Genomic DNA, 23,816 nt, shown 5'->3' with positions numbered 1-23,816 from the left:
CCACTTGAACAAACAATGAATCCCTTTATGGGCCAAGAGAAACTGCACTACAATAAAACTTTATGTAGCTACATGATAAAAATAATCCCATCTTTTGGAAGACAACAACTCCCAAGAATAGATTGCAACTTGCATCTTGTTTCAGTATATAGTGCTCTTTTCTTTTGCTACCTTTTCACCAAGACTGTTTTTAATTACTAAAAAACACTATACACTGAAACAGGTTATTATGGTTGTCTATTCTCAGGAGTTGCCGCCTTCCCATGGATGCCATTTTTTATTAAGGGCTATCAACTCCTACCGCCAAGCGTTTAGTTATGCCTGACTGGAATGCATGAAAGCGGTCCTGGTTTATTCTGGAGATTTGGAGCCGTTCCAGTGGTTCCTGTGCACCAGGCCGAATCAGCGGAGCGCGGCCGTGAACTGTATGACTTCCCTCCACTGATGATGTGCCAGAGGAGGCTTTTTAGCCCAGCATGCCACCTATCACTGCCGCTAACCGCAAGCCCATTACCTAGCATCTGGCACCTGACTCAAAGCACTTTCCGTCCCTCGCTAACATTTAGCCTCTAATGCTCCGCGGTGAGTTTAAGAGTTGACATGAGCTGGATGAGTTTTTTTTTTCTGGGATTAATGTCTCTATTACCTAATGATGCACTCTAATGGAAAACCTTTTATGTGTGGGGCTCTCGGGACGTTCTCACAAAGGCGGAGGTTGACTAATAAAAGTCTTACAGACCACAGACATGGACGGCTAAGGAGAGCAGAATGAATGAGTGCTTGTTTAGTCTCGCTTCTATATTTTGAAATAGCCAAGCTACTAAGTTCCTGTATATTCTGTGTCCAACTGCTCACAGACACCGTATTTTATTTGACAGACACTGACAAGTTGGCCCATTCCAACACAAATCTTGCACAAGGCAACATTTAATATACAGCGTATGTCCAACACTGTGACTAATATCAACCAGACACACTGTTGAACAGTCGCACAGACTTCTTACCCTCCATCCAAACTCAAAGATGTCAAGTGGAGTGCGAAGCCTCAGCGAATTTAAAGCAAAGTAGATAAGTGTAATAAAAGCAAGTGTAATAAAAGCATTGTCGATATCTGTGGTAGAATACTGTTACATTTTTGAGTTTATCCAATGGGATTTTGAAAGGGTTTCAAAAAGTCGTAGAATTTTCTCAACCCACAGAAGACCATATAATCCTCCATCTGAAGTAAAAACATGAATATCACCAAAGGTTTTCACATGACAATAATGATAAGTAAAGCAAATTTATATATCACTATTAGGCTACATCTTCCTCAGGTCAAAATGATCATCTTAAATGTGTCTGAAAGATGCATGTATAATCTGTGGGGCCACACGTGCAATAAGAAAGGCAAACATTTTATCATGAGTGACGCAGTGAGGAAAAATAGGGTGGAAAGCAGTGTTGCAATCAGTCGAAGGGTTAAATCCCTCCTCTCTGGAATCACATGTTTACCCCCACTGGACTAGAAGCAAATCCAGCTGGAGCTTTTTTGTCCTGTGTTTCTCTGTCTCCCTCTCTACTGTCCCACTGTCTGAATAAAACAAATAAAAGGTGACTGGATTGCCCAATCTCCGTTTTTTTTTTAATTAAAAAAAGAATGATAACCTCATAATTCGTTCCTAGAAACTAACTGTAATCCATCATACAAAACATACAAAACACAGCAATCACATTATGTTGCTTTTCAAAAGGGTTTTCTTGTTGGATTACTCATTCCTCAGAAACATGTTTGAAGGGGAAAATACATCTTGGGTGTTAATTTGTACATATACTATAGGCAGAAATATAATTTTACCTAACTAAGTCGTGGTTAATCATGGCTGTAGACAATTATAGTATTCCTTAACTACTAACTAACCCTAACCCTAAACTACTATTCAAATCAAAGTATATCATTTGGGATAAACTGTCCACTTAAGTTCACATATTTGGATTTTAGAGGCAAAGTAACAGTAAAATTAACAGATTATTTTACAGAGTTTTAGCATTCCAGTGGATTAGGTTCCTCATTACAAACCAGGAGGTAATGAGCAATCTGAAACGGATTACATTTTGAGAGAAACCTTTCCATTTCTGTATACCAGTGCTAGGGGGATGATGTGTACTTTAACATATGATGGATGGAGGTCTTTGTTGAGAAAGGACACAGCCTGCTTCCCTCCTGAGCCGCCGACACGGCTCTTTCTCTGTACTAAAACAGGAGTTTGCAGCCGTCATTCATCAATGTTATGACGACAGCTGTCTGGTGGATAAAATACCCCCAGCCAGCGAAGGGAAGGTCACTTTTCTAGAAATAAACAAAGCAAGGCACAGCCAGTCCGTAAAAAAGTATCATATTTTTCCAAAAATTTTTTTTATAAACAAACAACTTCAGAGTTTGGGGCTCGGAGGGGGAATGTAGGGGATTTCAGAGGTCACTGGCATTGTGTTTATTTCTCTTTCCAACTGAAGAAAAAACCCATAATTCCTCACCATGCTGTCTTCTCTCACTTTCTGTTTATCTAACTTCTTTCCTGTCTGTCTTCGTCCTCTGTTACAATTTGTAAGCTTTGAATTATAAGGTCATCTTGAGATATTGGAGATTTCATTTTGAATTTTTGTTTTTGAGTTCTTTATCATGTTGTCAGGGCAAAAACAAACAGAAAGTGAAAATATTTGCGAAACGAAGTTATGAAAAAAACAACTACTCAGCTTTAGCCATATGTGATGAGCTTTTTGTGCAAAACTATACTATAAAGTTACTATACAAATAGTATACAACTATACAAACTAAAGTTTAATAACTAATTTTGGCCAAAATGTAACCTGAAATCTCTCCAAAGTTACAGTTTTCTTTCATCTCTCCCTCTTGGGTGATGTTGCTTCAAAGACCCAAACTCAACACCAACATGTAACAGTCACTCCACCCCTCTTCCATCCACAGCACTATCCAATCAGGACGGAGCCTGAGGAATTCTGGGTAAACTGACACTCTTGTTTGCTTTACCTTTAAAGCCCCTGAAAGTCAACATGGCCACAACAGGGGCTTTCGCCTTCAAAAGGAGACCAACTTGGCCTGTTCAAGTGATTTAAGGGCTGACAGCAAGGCATACATGAAACAGCCAAATGATTTGACTTTAACTTGTGTGTAACTAATGTGTTCGTTTGTCAATTTGCCTTGTTTATTGAGCTATTAAAAATCAAATCATTACTGAGAATGAAGGTAAAAGGACTTCAGCAACAGATTTTACACAGATCAAATGTCACCGCTAACCACCATCAGAAAGACAGGTAGCTTTAAAAAAGATCCCAGTGTAAACCCCAGGTGTCTCCCCATTTTCATCGGGGGCTTAGCCTGTCAGTCAACCTGTCAATCACCCGGGCTTTTCCCCAGCTCCGAAAAACCACTGACAGCAGACAAATAGAGTTCCCTTTTAATCTCTTAAAGCCATCGACAGTCTCTCTCTCCCTCCCCCCCCCCTTTCTCTGTCATTATCTTCTACAGTATCTCGCCCTCCCTCTTTCTCTCTCTCTCTCTTTAAGTATCTCTCTTTCTCATTCCTTTAAAAAGTGTGCTTAAAGAGTGATAAGTGCTAAATTAAAGGAACAGCGTGGGCTGGCCCTGCTCCAAGCCACACTGTAGTAGCAGTCAGTGTTGCGCCTTGTGCTGTGGATTATCTTGTCTGTTCTCACATCAAAGGCAGACAGCAGAGACGTGATAACACTACCGGAAGTTATGGCTCTCCCCTTGGAAGAGTGACAAAGAAGAAAATTAGTGGCCAATCAGTTGAAAATCAGTGATTGATTTTAAACGATGGCAAACGAGTATCATTATTGAGACTGATTTCATTAACATTGCTTGATTTTTGGCAAAAGAGCATCAACAAAAAAAAAACAGATTATTTTTCCAACATCTTTGGGATTAGACCGATGTCTCAGTTTGCCGATTTATCAATTGGATAATAATCAGTCTGTGTCATCCACCTCCGATATGATGGATATGATGCAGTTTCTTTGATCACATATTTATAGTATTGATTGATCAATACTACTTAAACTTCAATTGATTCTAATTCGAATGATTGATCAGACCACACTCCGCAAGTATGTGTGAATATATCTGCCAAAAATAACATTCGAGGAAAAACACTGACTGCTTGTTTTTGGGGATTTTTTTTTTGGCATGAAAATGTTAAAATTCAAAGAAATTGAATACATATAAATATAATTTTACCTAACTAAGTCGTGGTTAATCATGGCTGTAGACAGTTATAGTATTCCTTAACTACTAACTAACCCTAACCCTAATCTACTATTCAAATCAAAGTATATCATTTGGGATAAACTGTCCACTTAATTTCACATATTTGGATTTTAGAGACAAAGTAACAGTAAAATTAACAGATTATTTTACCGAGTTTTAGCATTCCAGTGGATTAGGTTCCTCATTACAAACCAGGGGGTAATGAGCAATCTGAAATGGATTACATTTTGAGAGAAACCTTTCCATTTCTGTATACCAGTGCTAGGGGGATGATGTGTACTTTAACATATGATAGATGGAGGTCTTTGTTGAGAAAGGACACAGCCTGCTTCCCTCCTGAGCCGCCGACACGGCTCTTTCTCTGTACTAAAACAGGAGTTTGCAGCCGTCATTCATCATATTGAATACCAGCAGCCTCAATCTAAAAATATCAATATCAGTATCAGCCTTCAAAAACCCATATTGCTCAAACCCTAGTGCATAACATAGTCAATTTAGAGAAGCTATCACTAAATCTTGGGAGGGGGTTTCTCTAATTAAGGTGAGAAATAAGGGATCACACAACTGCATGACAATATCTAGGAAAGTATTAATCCTTGACTATGCTAGGAAGAAGTCATAAGTCCACTTCTCTAACCTCTAGCCTTTTGCCGCCCTGACATAACAACACTTCTCTTATAATTATGCCTTTCACAACTTTTCCCCTATTTTAGTGGTAAGCATGAGACCTGAACAGAAGGGTTTTAGTTCCAGGGATTAGTCCTGCTGCCCTGGTCTGCCACTGTCAGCATCACATGACTCCTCCTCTAAAGTTCAGAGAGAGAGAATGACTGCTTCTTGGAATGCTGAGCGGTCAGAAAGAAGGCAGGAAAACCATATTTCTCACTTTATTGTCCTTTGTGGAGTTGTTTTTGCAGTAAATTCTGCTTGCCAAAACTTCCCTCCCTTGTTCATCCTTGCTTGAGCTATTTAAGGCACGTCATCTTTCATTCTCTTCTTCTCCCTGTCTCTTGTTTTTGCTCTCTCTCTCTCTCTCTCTCTCTCTCTCTCTCTCTCTCCCCTCTACCCCTCGCTGTCTCTGTCTTTCTATAAAAGGAAAACTATGCCAGTTAGACAGCGGACTTCAAAACAGTCAGAGAAAGGCTGTGTGAGCAACATGGTCCTGTGGCTGCAGGGAACCACAAGCTTCATTTGTACAGGGGGAAATATTTACCTTGAATATACAATATCTAACATACATATACAAACAACTTCTGTGTAGAATACAAATAGATCATTGACCAGATGCATGCAGGCCTATCTGGGTACTTCCAGGTTATAGCTAACTATCTCTCTTTATGCCTGTTAGCATGCAAAGTTATAAATTCCTGTCATTTTACAGTCTGTTGACAGTGAAGGCAGCCAAGTATGTGAAACTCAACATAGCTGACATCATCACAGGCTAACAAAAACACAAAACAGATGTTTAGATTTGGTTCACCGACTAAACTAAAAATAAATGATTTGCATGGGAATGTAGCATGTTTTTGCTGCTTAGTTCCACCTCTCAATTTGTCAAATATACAGACAAGTGAAACGTCCCCCACGGATGATGCAGGCACCTCTTGGGCCAATCAGGAACGAGACGCATCATCCCTCCAAGTTTCATCAAAATCAGACTGATGGGGCACTACTTGTGGCCTTTCAAAGTAAAAAAATTTGAGCTTTAATTATAGCGCCCCCACCTGGCCAATCAGTGATTTTTTTTTTAAAACACCGGAACACAGGTGAAAATGCATCACCCTCCAAATTTTGTGAAAATCGCACCAGCAGTGTCTGAGATAAAATGTTTGAGTTAAAAATGTTAACCTTAATTTATCGAATATTGCGATATTTCACAAATATCTTGGTAACATTGATACTATAATTGTACATTGCGATATTGTGATATTCAATTTTCGATATCGCCCATGCCTAATAGCGCCCCCATTAGACCAATCAGTGTAATTTTTTAAACACTGGAACATAGTGCAAAGAAGCAACATCCAATATTATAGCCTAATTATAGAGTAAACCTGCCGCACTTCTAGTTACATTATAGTCTTGGCCTCCACAAAATTTCCAGCTCCAATATATCTGCGCTAGACAGGGGAAAAATCCATCTCCCCCTCCTTCACACGCGCACACACACACACACACACATAAAAACCCCTACCTCCATCCTCAGCCTCCAGTATTCCCTGGAGGTATTTGAAGGAGCCAGACTGTTTGGGTTCGGAGACGGGCTCCTCATAGTCCTGCAGCATCTTGTAGACGTCTGACTGTGTGTCGAAACCGTTACCGGTGCCGTTCCGGCCCACAGGGGAGTGCATGGGAGGCTCCGGGCTGAGGGAGACGAGACAGGGAAAATATTAATGCAATGCAACCTGATTAATGTCATATTAACTGGATGATGGGTGATGAAAAAGGCCTGATCTCCTTTAGTATTCTAGAAACGATGAAAAAGCTCTTCATTAAGGATCTCAGGTTCTGGTTTAAGTCATTGCTGCCCCGATTGGAGGAGTCTTAAAATTGATTCTAAAACTTAAAGGGAACCAGTGTAAAGATGCAAAAATTGGGGTGATGTGTTTTTCCTATTTTATCTGTATGTTTTTACTAGGTGGAGAAACCTGATAGGGACTTTTGACCAAGACAGGAATGAAGGGAGTTGCAGTAGTCTAAACAAGAGATAAAAGTGACAACTTTTTTGCCAGATCTCCAAAGGAAATAAAAAAAAAATACTTGAAGGAAAAGAAAAAGTACGTCTGAACTACTCCCTTTTTATTTTGTTTAGAGAGAGAGTGTGCAGTTCACTCCCCATAAAATTTCTTTTCTTTTTTTAAGCACAGCTGAGAAAGACACAGAGAGGGAAACACAGGAATAAAAGGTAGCAGCATTTACCTGCTACTTTCAAACTCTAGTGTGTGTGTGTGTGTGTGTGTGTGTGTGTGTGTGTGTGTGTGTGTGTGTGTGCAAACCCCAGTAGTGGAGGAAAAGCAGTTTTTCATTGTAGTCCAAATATTTCCTACATCTCGGTGAAGCTCAGCAGAGCTACTGACAGATGTGTTCAGATCCTGTCATGCTAAACTGCATGTTGTCTCCTGAGTCTGAAGGAAGTGCTTTACCTCGGTCTGAGTATGCATGTGTTTATGAGAGAGAAAGCACGGGATAATGAGAGAGAGATTGTGTGTGTGTGTGTGTGAGAGAGAGAGAGAGAGAGAGAAAGGGAGAGAGACATAGTTTTTTTTTGCATGCATATGTGTGTGTTTAAGACAGAGAAAGTGTAAGAGGGAGCAGAAGTTTGAGTGTAATCATGTGTCTATACATGTGTGTACGTGCATATGTGTGTGTGTGTGTGTGTGTGTGTGTGTGTGTGTGGGCCTCGCCAGGATTAACAGTGTGGTCCAGGGGAACTGTGGGAGTGCTGCAGAGGTTGCACCCTGGGACACTGCACACACACATTTATCACCCTCCCGAGGCGCCGCACAATAACAAATGGCTTTTCCAGTCCACGTGGCCATCTGTGCAGGTGCCACCAGAGACGATAGTGTGTGTGTGTGTGTGTGTGTGTATGTATGCACATTTACACGTGCATTCCACCCCCTATGTGTCTTGTGTGTCTCCCACATGTGTCTGTGTTTCTGTATGTTTATATGTTTATGTCACAGACTACCAGTGCCGCAGGAGGACAAAGAAAAACGGAAAGATTCACACCTATTCCTGTCATTATGGTAATTCAAAACTGATATATATCTGCGTCTATCAAATCATTCCTGGCCAAGAAAGTTTGTACACACAAGGAAGGTCTCATTAAACATAATGCAACACAAATTTATAAAAGTAAAAAAATAGAAATTCAGGAAATAGATCTCTTTTCTGTACAATATGCACATGGTCTCTATAGCTTTATTTTATTGTCATAAGTTATGTAACAGCTGTAGACTGTATACCCGCACTCTTATCGTCACTCGTGTGTCTGTGTGTGTGTGTGTGTGTGTGTGTGTGTGTGTGTGTGTGTGTGTGTGTGTGTGTGAGTCTACACCTCACCTGTGTGTGGCGCTGAGGCTGAGGCCGCCCATCTTGCTTGGCAGAGATCTGTCTCCGTTGCTGCCGTTCTGGGCATACAGTCCCGCCGGGTTGTTGTACTGAGCGTGCCCGGTGACGTTCCCGTTCCCGTTCCCGTATCCGTAGCTGTGGCCGTTGTTGGGTCTGGAGTTGTTGGAGTGGCCGTTATTCAGGTGGGTGGGCTGGGGAGCCTGCGGGGGCAGCTGGGGCTCGGGGGTGTACGACGGTTTACGGCTGTAACCGCCATATCCGCTGGTGATGGGGCGGAAATTCTGTAAAACAGAGAGAGAAACAGGGACACATTAGAAGAACAGGAAGAAGTAAAAGAGAAAGAGCAGCAGAAATATTAGGAGAATATCCGCTGGTTGAGCTATAAAAATTCTGTAAAAAGAGAGAAAGGATGACACATTGGAAAAAGAATAGGAAGAGAGAGTAGTAGAGACATTTGGAGAAGAATCTCTAACGTTGTTGTTTAGGAAGAAGGAAAAAAGGGTGAGGACCCATTATGGGACGTGCTGGAAATGAGACAGAGAGAAAGGAGAGCGGGGATTAGGAAATAAGCTCCGTGCTGCTCCGGCTCGAAAAGCCACAATTCTTGAGAGGCGACAAGAGAGGTTGTTCCCAAATGAGGCTTTGCAGCACTGAGGTTTGAGGAAAAAAAAAAGTTTTTTTTCCGCTCCATTTCTGCTTTTTTCCCCTTTTATCTGTCAAATAGTACGGCTTGTTAAGAAGAAGCCTGCGTTTGATTTCCTACAGATGTTTCTATCATAGCTAATACAACTGGCTAATTGTAAATATTAAAAAAATATGCTCCTTTCCTGCTGCTTCCTCTATCTATTGAATAGTTTATAGTAGCAGGACACAAGTAGAACTACTGTAAAAGACTGAATTATATATGTGGATGTATTTATTCTGGCTGACTTTTTAGATGCTTGCCACATTGTTTTTCTCCACACCCAAGTGGAATTGTTCAGAAAATCCTTCAGTAGTAATGTAGGACAGATGCACAGACACCTACACTTACCCCACTGTATACTCAGTGACAGTGAGCGACTGTGTTTATGCTGAGGTCAGTGCACTTCTCATGCATTTGCACAAACTCCACAGCGACATAATTGAGCCTTTCAGTGTTTACCGCTGCAGATACAGAGCAATCAGCACATACTTCACTGATAAAGCTCCCTGCCAGCCTGGCTCGTCCGTCTCATCGGCTCAGCTGTACAGATAACGCTGCGTTGCGAGTCTCGCGATGATGTCACCACCTCTGATAGTGTTTTAGTGCCTTGAGTATCGTTCTAGAGATAGCCAGCGGTTTTGAATGGCTACAGCGCGGCTGCACATCATCATAGCTTTGCACTGTAAACATTTCAGCTGAAATGAGGTGACTTGTTTACAAGTTAGGCAACACACCAGGACGGGAATGGAGACACGAGTCATTCCCCAGAGAGTCAGATTGTTGTAACTATGAGCCACTGGTATGAGTGTGTGTGTGTGTGTGTGTGTGTGTGTGCTTTGGGTTAGTTTAAAGTGCCTTGGCCACAGGAGGTGGAGGTTTGCAGTCTCTCCAGACAGGACCCCTGTCATTTCAACAGATGGGACTGCTGGATGTCATCCTGCCCTCGCTCTTCTCCTGGACCACACACACACACACACACACACACACACACACACACACACACACACACACACACACAAACACAAACAAACATATACACACACACACACACACACACACACACACACTCATGTACACACAGGCCATCTCTAATCACCACTTTTCCTAGTACTGGAGACCTCCCCTATACCAACAAGCCCACATCCTGAACTTGGGAAAGAGATCTCCTGTCGCTGCCGTGCCTCCCGCTGTCAAGACAGATGACTTTAAAGAAATTTAAAACCCCCTGTCCTCTAACTCTCCCCAAAACCTCGAACAATAAAGATTGATGAATCCACAAACCCGCTAAACAAAATGCTAGCATCTAGGCATTCATGGTTAAAGCTAGGGAAAGCGGGTAGAGGAGTCAGCACTCGATCCAGCTTCTCCCTCGCAGCCAAACCCCGGTCGGGCAGGATGTCAGAAACACCCGACTGTCCAACAACCCAGACGCTAAAGCCTGGTTTTCACTACAGGGCCAAGCGGGCCAAGCCAGAGCCGACTTGTTACCTTTAGCCCTATTTGCACGGGACTAGTATTATGTGGGGACCGTAAATGTGTTCAAAACCCTCCTCATTTTTCATTTTTCATGACAGGAGGAACTTACAAATTGTGTTTCATGAAGAAAAAAGAAGAAGAAATCACACAACAAAAATAAATTACGGCTGAAATATCCATGAGTTGCATTGACGAGATTAGTATTATCAGGGGACCTCTGTCTTCACCGAAATACAGTTGGAAATTTGGACTGGAATTTTCGCTTTACAAATTACAGACATGATGATTTCCAGTTATTACTACTCCTCCCTCCTTCCTCCAAAAGAACATTTCTGTGATTCTTGATGCATCTTAATTTCAACAGAGATGGTTTGCCAGCTGGTGCTATAGAAAGTAAATGAAAAGCCCTTGTGAGCCAGAGTTTTAGACAGGTTGAGTTGGCCCACTTGGCCCCGCTGTGGAAAACTGGCTTAAAGATCCTCCCCCTCAAACCCTCAAAACCCCTCCTCTATTAGCCTCACTTACCTCTCCCACTCTCTCTCTCTCTCTCTCTCTCTCTCTCTCTCACATTTCTTTTCTTTTCTTCCCCCATTTCATCTTACACCCTGAAACCTGAGAGCATATCCCAGAACCCCTCATTTACAATAATTAGGAAGGGAGGGGTCAAGATCTTTAGACCAACTCACTGCCCTTACCCCCACACACACACTCACACACACACACACACACACACACACACACACACACACACACACAGTCCTTCAGGCCCCTATTGACAAGTGGAGGTCTAGCAGAGTGACACTCATTTCTCTCTCTCACCTCTCATCCTTTCCTGACAGACACCCTGGATCTACATTTTGCTTCGCTGCATGGCTAGGAATTTAAAGTATGCAACATTTTCATATAATTAAATGTCAGTTTTGCTACTCTCTATCACTGATTGATATAACAAAATGATGATTCAGCTGATAGTTCCAGTTCATGAAAGCTTTTACATTTGCTGATCTAAACACTGTCAACCTTCATCAACAGATGATCAAAGGAAAAAACGCCTCACAGTACTGGACACACTGTTTGATTGACAGGTGATCTGTGGGAAGTGCAGTGCAGAAACACCACAGCAATGAGCACTTAGCAACAAAGATGTCGCCAAAAAAAACAAATAACAAAAAAACATGGATCTTGGGGATTACCACTTTAAGGGTGTTTGGTTCCAAGTTTCTCTTTTACTCATCAACTGTTACATTTAATTTCCACCTTCAGTTTCGACTTTGCTGTAAAACTTCACTGAAGAGCGAAGTACTATACAGGAATTTACCTAGCCTTACTGAGAAATCATCATTCATTTCTCATATACAGACACAGTCAAGGTCTGCAGATATCCATCAGTAATTGTATCACCATCAGCCTTTGCTTGTTCATGTCTGGGCACTGAGGATAAAGGAAGCAAGTGGAGGAAAACCCCTGAGAGTGTATTGTGTTACACAGTGTTCCTGCGGAGACATGACAGTAAAGACGTAACATTTATGACTCTTAATCTGTATAAACATGACATGTGGAAGGAGGCCAGACAATCACACGCTAACGCATAAGTTAATGTATTTAAAGAAAGAAAAGGGGGAAAAATCATTCCCAAGTACTTGTATTGAGTGGATGGGAGAGTTCCCCTGAAGGAGACATTAAAGGAAAAATCCTAGTGCCGATTTCTTTGTTTGGTGGTGTATTTTTCTTATTTCCTCAGATAACTGGCCAAATATAGACTACGAGGTGTCATGTCAAGGTATTCCCAGCAGTTTGGTAGCAGAAAAATCTTCAGCTATTTAAAACATCAACAGTAAACATCAGGTTTTGGTGTCAGTCCCTCAGAATTAAAGAGCAAGGACCCACCATGTTGTGCCAGTGTTCAAAAATCACCGTAGAAGAGGCAGAAATATCAATTTCTCCACTGACAGCAGACACATTCTCTGGGAATTTTCTAAAGGTATTCTGGGAAATGTAGGATATCTCTAACTGAAGTAGAGGTAGGCGAGGCAGGTTGAGGGAAAGTGGGTACACAAAAAAGTACAATACACTTCATCACAAAATAACTCCTGGAATACATTGAACATCACAGATTGAACAGTGTAAAGATGGCATTTTCCTTGAAGTACTGCACTTGAATACTTCTAATTCACCGTAGCACTCACGTCTGGTATGGTGTGACTGCTTCTGTTTCAGTTGAGCCGCCCCAGCTTCTCTCTTTGTCTTCCTTTCTCATAACACACTCTTATCTGGCCTCGCATGTCTGTTGCAAACAGATATTTGCTTTGAGTGGATGGCAGATTTATAAGGCAGCACATCTGGTACTCGCCTTATAAAAATGCCAGTTTGGTAACATTCAGAACCCGTAAGTGCTTTCAGGTTGCTCTTAAGGTATGATGGCTAAGCTTCTTTTTATTAGAAAAATCAGCTGTGAGCCAACTGTCTCATTAAAATGATTTATTCTATCTTTTCACGTCTGGACTGCATATAGGTTTAATGGAGACTGCATCTCAAGGTGATGGTCACGTTCTGCGTCTGCTGGGCTAAGTAATATCTTATCACCCGATAAATCACCTGGTAACCTTATCTTGTTTTCCCAACGTAGTCAAAACAGTTTAAAGTTGAAAAAGTCCATCTGTGTGATGATCTATTTCCAAATCTCTCTCTCTCCTGAGAATGGCTACTCTTTCAGTTTCTCTCAGACCTCCAGTCTGTTCTTCCTGGCTCTGAGGACGAGAAGCTTCGAGAGGAAGAAAGACAGAAAAAGAAAGAGAAAAAGAACTCAAAGCAGTAACTATTTATGAGAACCAGCGCTGTCTGCCGCTGTATGCTCGTAAATTCAGAGCGCCATCAGATTTCACTGACCTGTTTTACAGTGGTAGCCAAGCATGGCTCATGGTTCTGGGTGACTGGACATGTATGCGTGTATGGGTTAGTGTGTGTGTGTGTGTGTGTGTGCTTGTGTGAAAGAAAGAAAGAAAGAAACAAAGATAGTGTGCTGATGTGTGTTTGCATGCACGTGTACCCATATGCGTCCATATGTGTAGGCATCCAACCATGTATAAACTGTTATTCATGTCTCTCTGTGTATGTTTAACTAGGGTGCATTTAGCCAAGAGTCATGGGGTTCCTCCATTCATCAACCTGACTAAAAGCGATCCTGATTAATAAAGGCTGGGATGGGGGAGGACTGCAGCTTCACCACTGGTACCTCAACCCACAACCACAGTTTGGTTGGGGAAGGGAAGACGGGAGAAGGGGGGGAGGGGAGGAAGAGGAGAAGAAAAAGGTGGAGAGGGGGCTTAATTGAAATCATATGCCTGTCTTTAACTGACTGAGACCTTAGCCTGCCTCCCTCGCTGGACACACACACAAATCCACCAGACACACACACACACACCACCTTCTTCTTGTCTGCCTCCTGCATGGTAATCCCCCTGGACCTTCGAAATTAAGCTTTTCACATGGCGCTCTGCACCACTAACCAAACACAAACCAGCCTTTTATAGCTCCCTGGGCCTTGCCCCGGGTGCCTCGCTGGGAGGACAGACAGACAGGCTCTGGAGAGGAGACAGGGATAGTTTGGGAGGACAGAAAGACGGGGAAATAGTACAGTATTTAAGACAGTTTGGGACTGGAGTGGCTCTAGCCTTGGGCGCCGGGAAGGTGCAGGTAGCTGTGGCATCCTGCCGAACCCTACTTCTAACCCTACTTTATGAAAATGTTCAAAATGTACAAAATATTAGCACTGCTAGCACTCTTTCCATGAAAAATGATCTGTTGGATGTTGGATACAGGTCAAAACTCTGATCTTCAATCAATTTCACCTATTGAATCAAGCTGTTCAGTGGCCAATTTGACTTCGCATATCCTGATTTTGCCAAGTCATCAGTAGACTTCAACATTTTTGTGTGGAGCCAAAAATAGCATTACAATAACATTATATTTCAGCATTATAGGCAAAGTATCAGGAGAGATAAATTTGTTAAAAAATGTAAGGAATAATGTTAGCTAGCTTGCTCATTACTTTATATAGCTAAAAAAAATACCAAGACAGCAAAGGATAGGCTATGTGTATGCGGTTAGCTTAATATGTTAGCTAGCGCATTAGCTTGTCTAGGAATTCAAAGAAAAGTAGGCGAACAGACTAGCTAACACAGTATAGCAACTAAGCTAACTGAGTCCTAGTTGATTTAGATACTTGGTAGGGAAAATGCCAACTCAGTGATGATGTTAAAACTACAGAAACGCTGACTGTCCGAAGAGGTTTTTGGTTTCAGCACATCAAAAATACTTAGGCCTAGTGGAGGCCACCAGCAATTAGGCAAAATCCGGACATTCCTATCATTCATGAATAGGAGATGTGGAGGTGACAGATTAAAGAAGTATTTTTAATCCTATGTGACTGGAGAACGAAGGTTATTCTAATATTTTGTACTCACAGTGAGACTGGAGGACTGCAGACTTGTTGGACCAAGCCGTCCCAGTACAGAGCGCTCTCAGTGACCCCCTCCACCCCCTCGACACGCTGACAGCCAGGGAGCGAGGGGAGGGGAGCAGGGAGGGCCCCGTTAGGAAAACCCAAATACAGATTTCGACATTTCTGAGGATTACTGCCTGATTAGTGCACACAAACAACCAAATAAGTGGTGGTCACAAGTTTATGATCTAAAGGGCCTGGGGTGTGTGAATGAATGCAGAAGTGTGGAAAAGACTTTCCAACAACGCTCCATGGGTCTGAGATTTCCTGGTAGGGGATTAAATACTAGTGGACCCAGTAAACATATTTTGGCAACCTATACAAGAGTGCACTAAGCCCTGTAATGCCCCCATATTGTTAAAACGTATTGTGGTTCTTTATTGTGTACATTCAAATCCATTATTAAAGCTCTATTGAGTGTTTTTCCACAAAAAAAACTATTACTTAACACATGCTGCGCTACATCTAAGACAAATTAAGTTTATAGCTCTTGAATTCTATCCTTGATGCTATTTGTGCCGCATTTTCAACGCATTACACTTGTTTTTTTTAAAAGGCAGATGATTCCCCCTGACAGATATTGGGAAGCGAGCGCCTTGTTCCATTCATAAAACAGATCCTGTATCATGCACGCGTTTTCTTAAGCAAAACGATTTCCAAGCAGTGAAAGAATTACAGTCTGTAAGTCATGCAAGGACTCTATCTGTCAGCTCCTATTAATGTTAGCTGGGAGAATTCGCCTCCTGCTGCCAGTTCCTGGGCCGAGACTGAAAGGCTTGGGAATGAAGCCTTGGTGACGTGAGATCCAGACCTCTGGGCTTCCGCATTGTGGAGCCTCATTCTTTCCACAGGGCCATAGTGCTTGGCCACAATAGCTATCACTTTAATAATAGGGCAGCAGCAATGAATGGCATTCTGATACTGCTTGCCAAAAAATAATATTTGACTTGAACATTGACCCATAGGCAATTCACATCTACTTGAAGCTGCCACTGTGCACTTTCAGGAAGGAATTTTGAAAGCCTGAAATGTCAATAGTTCATGGTGTTGCTTTACTACTGCATAAGCTGTTCCAAGAGTAAAACTGACAGCTGAATGCCTGAAATGTAGATGCGAAATCAGACCCACGTTTACAAAACAGAGAACCATTTTCTTATCATTGGTTCCCTCTCGAAAAAAGGTAAGGTTTTGGATATGCGATGAGATTTGGAATGCATCAAATAATCTTTTAAAACAATGGGTTTGCACTTACATATGTTGAAACAGTATTTATTCTGAGATGGACAAAATGTTTTTGGCACTTTGGGTCATGAGATACTGAGGGTTTTGTCCGCCTTCCAATGAATATTGCTTAAACACATCCTTACTGTCAAGCACATCCCATTCTTTTAAATGAGATGTGAAAGCTGCTTAAAGCATTTGATCACTATTCAAGTCATTTTCATTCCCAGAACTGCACAGTGCAGCTTCAGACGAAACTCGGTTGTGAAAGCGATGCATGCACTTCATCATAATCTCATCACAGCCATCCATTTGTATCAAATTAGTTCTGTTTCAGTGAGTCACGTATAAATCCGGTAGTCTCTAGACAGACTTCCCAGGACGTGAGCACAGTTCCTTGGAAATACATCACACCTTCCTTCTGAATTCCCCACACTGAACATAAAGAGAACGCTCCAAAAGATGTGGCAAAAGCAGCACCATATAATGAGTCAAACGCTCATATCCAAAAATATAGTCTGTCCTCATCGGGTTTTACGAGAATCTCCCATGTTCCCAAGGTGAAAGGAAACACCTCACAGCTTCCATGTGTCACTTCCTGCTCAGTAGCTCATTCCCACATGTGAGACTGGAATTTCCAAGAGAGCCTGTTGGTAGAGAACAAGGAGTCCAAGGAAATGTCCAATACAGAATGTCACGTATAATGCCCTCATGGAGTTCATGGGGGGAAAAGTGTTCAGGAGTTCTTTATTTAGCGTCGATGTGGTAGGTAGCATCTGTGCAAGGAAAAGTGCTTTCTAGCTGCTCCCTTTACAGTATTCTTGGTAACGGGACTCGATTTGCAGTGTGCACATCAGACCCAGATGAATGCCTGAGTCGGCCGCAACAAGTTGGGTCATTTGCCTCAATAGGTGGACGTTTTATCCACAGGTCGAAGTGCCTTGGTCTGCTTCTGTAAGTTTCAGTTCTCACCCTGATAGCCAAAGACTGATTCAGCGTTTATCTTTGTCCTAATGTTTAACCAAAGCACATTTCAGATAGCGCTAGGTAAGTTGCGGATCACAGAAAACTCAGCTAAATTGATTGTCAAATACTTCCCAATGATTGTGACACCGCAGTGGAATGTTTTACTATTCACTGTATTGAACTTTGCGGCAAACCCCACCCGTCTGGTACACAAAAAAGAAGGCAGAACCAAGACGCTGACAACTACTTAAAAACTGTGACAGTGCATGCCTGCTTTGCAACACACTGCCTCAGATATTGTCATTATTCTTCTTATCATTCCAACCAGCTATTTGCCTCAGATAATTGCTACTTACAAAGTCCCAACTGGCTATTCATTTGGATATGTGCAACTGCGGGCAAACACAGTATCACATAGTTCAGTGTGGATTCAGTTCAGCCAGTGTGAGAGAAGCCCCAGTGTGTTTGTGTGTGTGTTGTTTCCAAAGCGTCTGAAGAACAATTGGTATTGTTACGTGTCGGTGTACCCCTTCAAGCCATATCCGAATACAGCGGGAGAGAAAGAAAGAGAGAGCCTTGGTCTTTTATGCGACCCCAGGGAACGGATGTTTCCTCTTCTCATGCTAAAAAGAATCCACCTGAGCGTGAAGCTAAAGTGGCCCTGACTTGGCAGTTTCCAGCTGTCCAGGTTCAGTTTATTAAAGGAGACACCGGGGAACTTTTAGACTTCAGTGAAGGAGACTGGATAAGATGTTGCAGAGAGGAAGGACTGGATAAGATGTTAGAGAGAGATAGAGAGAGAGAGAGAGAGAGAGAGAGAGAGAGAGGGGCAAATGAGAGAACAGCATGAGCGAGACAGATTGGCTATTCTCATATTACCCACACGCAAAGCCCTCCTATCATGCATCTCTGTGTTTGTATAAACAGTTGAAGCTGATGGTTCCTCTCACTCAGGTTTGGTATTTCCTCATGTTAATCAAAACAAGACCTGGTGCAGAGACAGTGAGATGCAAACAGGGTCTACTGAAGACTGCAGCAGGGGTGTTCTGCCGGACTTTGCTGGACTTGAGAGAAGTCTTTTCAGCTCATGCATCACTGTGTGGATTTATACCTTATATAGTCATATTTACATCATTATTATGTCTAAAGATCATCCATAAACCACTGCAATTGGGATTATGATCATAAATTCAAGTTGGTTCATTTGTCATCTCTGACAGTACATAGACTTCAATAAAATGCTGGCAGCACTTTATCTGAATTCTGGTTTATAATGCATTCATAACACCAAAACAAGGGCTTCATTATCTGAATTCTGGTTTATAATGCATTCATAACACCAAAACAAAGGCTTTGTTATCTGAATTTTGGTTTATAACACATTAATAACACCAAAACAAGAACTTAATAACAGCTGCATGGCACATTCATGAATACCGACTCAATCTTTGTGTCAGCTTTCCTTAGGTCTTCATGTGATCCATTTGTGACATAGCAGTGGCAAAATGTATCAATTTAATGATTGTGAAATTTTCAGAATAAAAGTCCCCCGGGAAGTTGCTATTTTCTTCAGTGCCAGAAAGAGAAAACATCTGGTTAGAATTCTGATCCAAGGACCAAAAACACCACTGATGTATTACACTAAAGCTTCTCTCACAGCGCATCAATTCATTCGAAGCTCTTTTGCTTTTGTGTCTGCCACTGAAAACAATACGTCTCTTTCCTGTATGGTGTCAAACTCCCATTGACGAGCGAACAGATAGGTTTCACTCCAGCCCTTTGTGTGTCCGTCCAGCCCTTTTAGATAAGGATACTCTGCCATAGTGAAGGCACAGAGACACGGAGATCAGGCCTGACTGCACAGCTACCAGCAAACAATACTTGACAAATGGACATCTCTCACATGTCTGAGCCACAATATGCTCATTGTCTGTCTGTTTCAGTCACACAGTCTCACAGCATATGCACACACACATACACACACACCTCCTATTCTGTCCATGTTCAGAAACCTGTGTGCCTGCCAACACTGGGAAACTTGGAAAAGATCATCTGCTGGGGTTCATCTTGCCTTGAATATCCGTTTGGCAGCTCATACAATTGGAGAACAATCAAGACATTATTTCAAAACCGCTCCGGCGAACAGTGGGACGCATTATCTCATTTATAATCATGTGAATGATAGTGTAGTTGCAAATTATGGATCGAATGTTTTGGTCGTTTCCATGGACGCTGTTTATGATATAAACAGAAGAAGCCATGGACCTCACACCTCACAGGGAACTGCAATGCTGAGTCATGTCCCCAAATGTGAAATATTCTCTCTTTTGGCCATTGTAACAACAGATCCTGATCTCAAGCAGAAAGTAGATGGTGCCAGTCTACATCAAGTCTAGCATAAATCATACCAGAGAATCGCATTGCTGAGTCACCTCACCTGTAACATGCTGTAAATCCTTTTTCAGAGGCTTTTCCACCTCAAGAAAGAAATATTTCAATTTTTGGGGAGGATTTGTTTTGCCATGAACATGATCAAATTTAAATATATTTAAATTATATATATATTTATCAAATATTGTTATCGGCCCTCAAAAACCCATATCCGCCAAACCCTAGTCAATGGACATGTAGGCCAATGTCAAACCTGTGACCTTTAAGAAATAGGACCAACCATAGAGATATAACACTAGTGTTATATCTCTATGGGACCAGCAATGTGCCATGGAGGGCCAACAGTCTGCAACCAAACACTACACCAGCTGATTTCAGAGTGAAATCACTTGGTGTAGCCTTTGATTGGAACGAAAACTCTGGACCACAGAACTTGAATGGATAGAACTGTCATTCCATTGTCTGTCATTGTAATCTGGCTAGTACAGAATAAAATGGTGATTATGGAATTTTAAGCGTTAGTTGCTATGGTGACAGTCTGGGCATTAAGGCTGTAAAGTCTGTCACACTTGCTTGAGGACTGTGCAAATGTGTTGTGCTGTGGCTGTAGCCTGAAAGCAGAATAAAATAATTCTGAGCATTTGGATCTGTGTGCCAAGGTCTGTTGCCAAGGTGCTTAGCAAACTGTCAAAACTTAGAAAGCTGCCATTAGCGACAAGGTTAACGTAATATTATCAACTTCAGTATTAGCATATTAGCTCTCCTCTCACCTCAGTGACTTGCTGTAAGTCAGTTTATACAGAAGCTAGCCCAACGATACTCATAAAAATGATTTGAATGGGAATGACCGTTCTACCTATTTAAGTTCTGTGCTCTCCATGGCTCGTGGTTTGACACACCTGTGCTAAGCCATCCCGCTAGTGTATCTGAATCCTCTACGAAGGGTCCTTTACCAAGGAGGAGTTTCCCAGCCAAACACGCAGACAGCTTCGAATTTTTTAAATATTTTTGAATCCAAGCCTGACCCAAATCCGAACATTAAAACTGTATTTTGGCAGGATGAGACATTCAGCCTCACCAGGCCCCGAGCACATCCGGTCCAGTAGCACCCTAGCTGGTTCACGTTCAGGCGTGAATTTAAATCTCGAGAGCGTGTGTCTTCTTGATTTTACAAAGTAAACAACATAATTCAGAGTAAACAGTGGTTACCTGTGAGTCAGGCTCCATGTAGGGACTTGTCTTGCCATCTTCACTAACTGTTGGCGACCACACTCTGTCTCCTGATCCTGACCTGAAAGACAATACCCATGACAGAGATAGAGAGAGAGAGGGAGAGAGAGAGGGAGGGAGAGAGGGTCAAATAAGTCTCTTGTGTCATCGATCACCCAAGCATTAAAGCCCTAAGTAATTTCTGTCGAGCTCTATCACTTTTTGTTTGCGAACAGGTTTCTTTCCACAGAAGGTATTTATCAAGTGTAATTATTGCTGGATTTGAATGTTTGAACATAAAGTAAAAGGAGTTAAAATAAAGACGCTATTTACTTTAATCCTCTTAAAATTACTGTAAGCTTGGAAAGATGACGACTTCAGTTTCACATGAAATCCCACTAACCGCTAGTGGTGTACAATCCTGGAATGAAACTGTCCCACATGCGCCAAAACACTCACATATCTGCAGTTTGCACATCATATACTGTAGTGGCAGCTTTTTAAAAATGTCTCTGAGTGTGTGTGTATGTGTGTGTGTGTGTGTGTGTGTGTGTGTGTGTGTGTTAGTGTGTGTGTGTGTGTGCATGTATGTGTGTGTGACCATGTGGATTTGGACATTTGGCAGGCTTTAACATAAGGAATGGGATAGAGCCACGTTCCACACCCCCATCCCCATATGAAGACAAAGTCATCATCACATCATAAATAACTCTACCGTATGAACTATCCAGTCCTTGGAAAAACTCAAATACAGTTTGGTCTTTTTAAAAAGTAGCGATAAATGAATTACTGGTATCTGAAGCTTTTCCCCCTCCTCTTCAGATTACCAGTAATTGACTCCAGTTGCTTTTGCTTCAAAAAAAACATCATGACCTAATGACCTACGGTAACAATGAAATACAGTACTGCTCAGTTGCCCTTCTGAATGGGCTTACGTATAAAACGGGGTCAGCAGAATTTATTTCCTCCGTTTCAGAGGCAGGGAATTAAATGCTTTGGTGAAAAGGGCCTGCAATGTAATCCTCAGGCTGGTCAGAGATTTTGATTCATTCCCAGTGGCATTAAATGGTGTGTTGAAGTTCACTCTGTATGTCCAAGTAGTGGCAGTTTGCATCTGTCATATAAAACGATCCAGGGTGAATTCTTTGGTGCAGTGAGTTGGTGGCTTCTGGTTGCCATGGCGTTTGCCGTTAAGTGGGAAAGCATCCAACTTCGGAAAGGGCAACACCATGACATCACACTGAGTAACTAAAGGGCAGTGTGTGTGTGTGTGTGTGTGTGTGTGTGCGCTTCCCTCCCCTCTCCTCCACTCATTCATTCGCACCTCCATCCACCAAGACGCAAAAACCATTAACCGCAACGGGGCGGCAACAAAGAACGCAGTGTGTGTGTGTGTCTATCTCTCTGGGCCTTGTGTGTGTGTGTGTGTGTGTGTGTGTGTGTGTGTGTCTGTGTGTGTGTGTCAACTCCACTGGTGGAAAGCTGACGTCTAAAGAGCTGAGGTCATCAGGCTGCAGCTGGCATAGCGTTGGCTGGGCTGAGGCAACGCTTCAGATATGAAACACGGAGGTGTTGCTATCAAGGACGCTCTTATAGGCGCCGAGTGTCTGATGGACGAGCAACAGCTTCTGCGTAGGAAGACCCCCCCCCCCCCCCCCTTTCTAATTCCTCCATGATCTTGGGACAGAAAGCCCTCATGTTTCCAGATTGTTTAGTTTCGATGGTTACCGCACAAACGCCCCATTGAAACGAGTGAAAGTTCAATCCGAAGTGGCCAATTTGAATTTGACATTTTGTAAATGCGAGACAAAAGAAGCACGGAACGTACCGTCCATCCACAACACTGGAGATGAGAAGACTGAGGCGAGAGTGGAAACTGTGATGAACGCAGCAGAGCCTGGGATTTACACTTATTTCACTGCTGCACTCATTTTAAAGTCTGGATGAGATCAGTAAAATGCCTGAAATGTAAAAAATACTGTTCCATTTGAAAAAAATGATTGCTGCCATGACAGTAAAACTCACTGTTGGTTATAATTTCTAAAAATCGGAAGAATGTAGAGGATGTAATCACCTGCTTTCAATATCGAGCGATGAACATCATCTGGCAATTTCTGTTTTTCCAAAATGGAAATAGTGTTTTGGAGTGAAACCTTTCAAATGGAGCGTAACGTAAATGGACGGAGCCGCGGCAGACAGAAACAATCTGCTGCACACCAGTAGATGATGACAATGGGCCGTATTGTTATTTTCTGTTAGCCACTTTAGCGTGTCTTCCAGTATTGAGTCAGTGTGTGAGGGATTAGCCAGGACCGTCTGGGAAGGATCAGGACTCTGCTGTCCAACTCTGACCCGCTGCTGGTACACATCCATCAACCTACTGATCATCTCTGGAACTCTCTGTCTTTTCTTTCTTTCTGTCTGTCTCCGCTTTTCTCTCTTTCTTTCTATCTGTCTCATCTCTCTCTCTCTCTCCTCTTCCTGTCTGTTTCTCTCCCTTGCTTTCTTTCTCCATCTGACCCAAAAATGAATCTAAGCTAAAGCAATAAAACAGCCTGCAAAAATACGTTTCGTAGCCCGGATACACCTTTTCAAGTTAGCCAAATCGTCATGATCTGTGAGGTTATATCAGATGAGATGTTTTCTATTAAAATCTAGTTACAGACTGAGCGGCCTTACCTCATCGTTAAAGTTACCTCCTCTTGTCTAGAGAAGATGAATTGTCAGGGATGATCTGTGCGGTCTGGTTCTACATACGGATTCACAATGATAAATAGGATGGGGGGGTGAATACTCCCAGGCTCATTTCTAATGTGTCGTCTCTGATCTCCATCCACTATCTCTCCCTCCTGCTCTTAAACGTATGAATCAATGTCGAGCAAGATTGAATACAGACGATTGAGAGAGAGAGAGAGAGGGACGGAGGGAAGGGGAGAGAGAAAGAAAATGAAGACAAAGGGTGAAGAGACGACACATGAAGAGCTGATTTCCAAAAGTCTGTATATATT

At 42.2% G+C, this 23,816-nt stretch overlaps 1 protein-coding gene across 1 annotated transcript in view; it reads right to left on the bottom strand.

Moving 5' to 3' along the window:
* Window positions 1-23,816, bottom strand: part of pdlim4 (PDZ and LIM domain 4) — a 54,056-nt gene that overhangs the window by 6,697 nt on the left and 23,543 nt on the right. The window contains exons 3-5 of the mRNA XM_071521910.1: window positions 20,809-20,890; window positions 8,351-8,640; window positions 6,480-6,649 (exon numbers count right to left, since the gene is read on the bottom strand). Coding sequence (XP_071378011.1) covers window positions 6,480-6,649; window positions 8,351-8,640; window positions 20,809-20,890 — 542 coding nt within the window. The remainder of the gene's footprint in view (window positions 1-6,479; window positions 6,650-8,350; window positions 8,641-20,808; window positions 20,891-23,816) is intronic.

The sequence above is a fragment of the Centroberyx affinis genome, unplaced genomic scaffold (genome assembly GCF_046629955.1).
Source record: "Centroberyx affinis isolate AG114_WGS23_722 - 3 ecotype Tasmania unplaced genomic scaffold, CSIRO-AGI_Caff_v1 ptg000941l_1, whole genome shotgun sequence".
Lineage (NCBI taxonomy): Eukaryota > Metazoa > Chordata > Actinopteri > Beryciformes > Berycidae > Centroberyx > Centroberyx affinis.
Note: the sequence above shows the minus strand (reverse complement) of the source record. Positions and strands in the feature narration are given on the sequence as shown.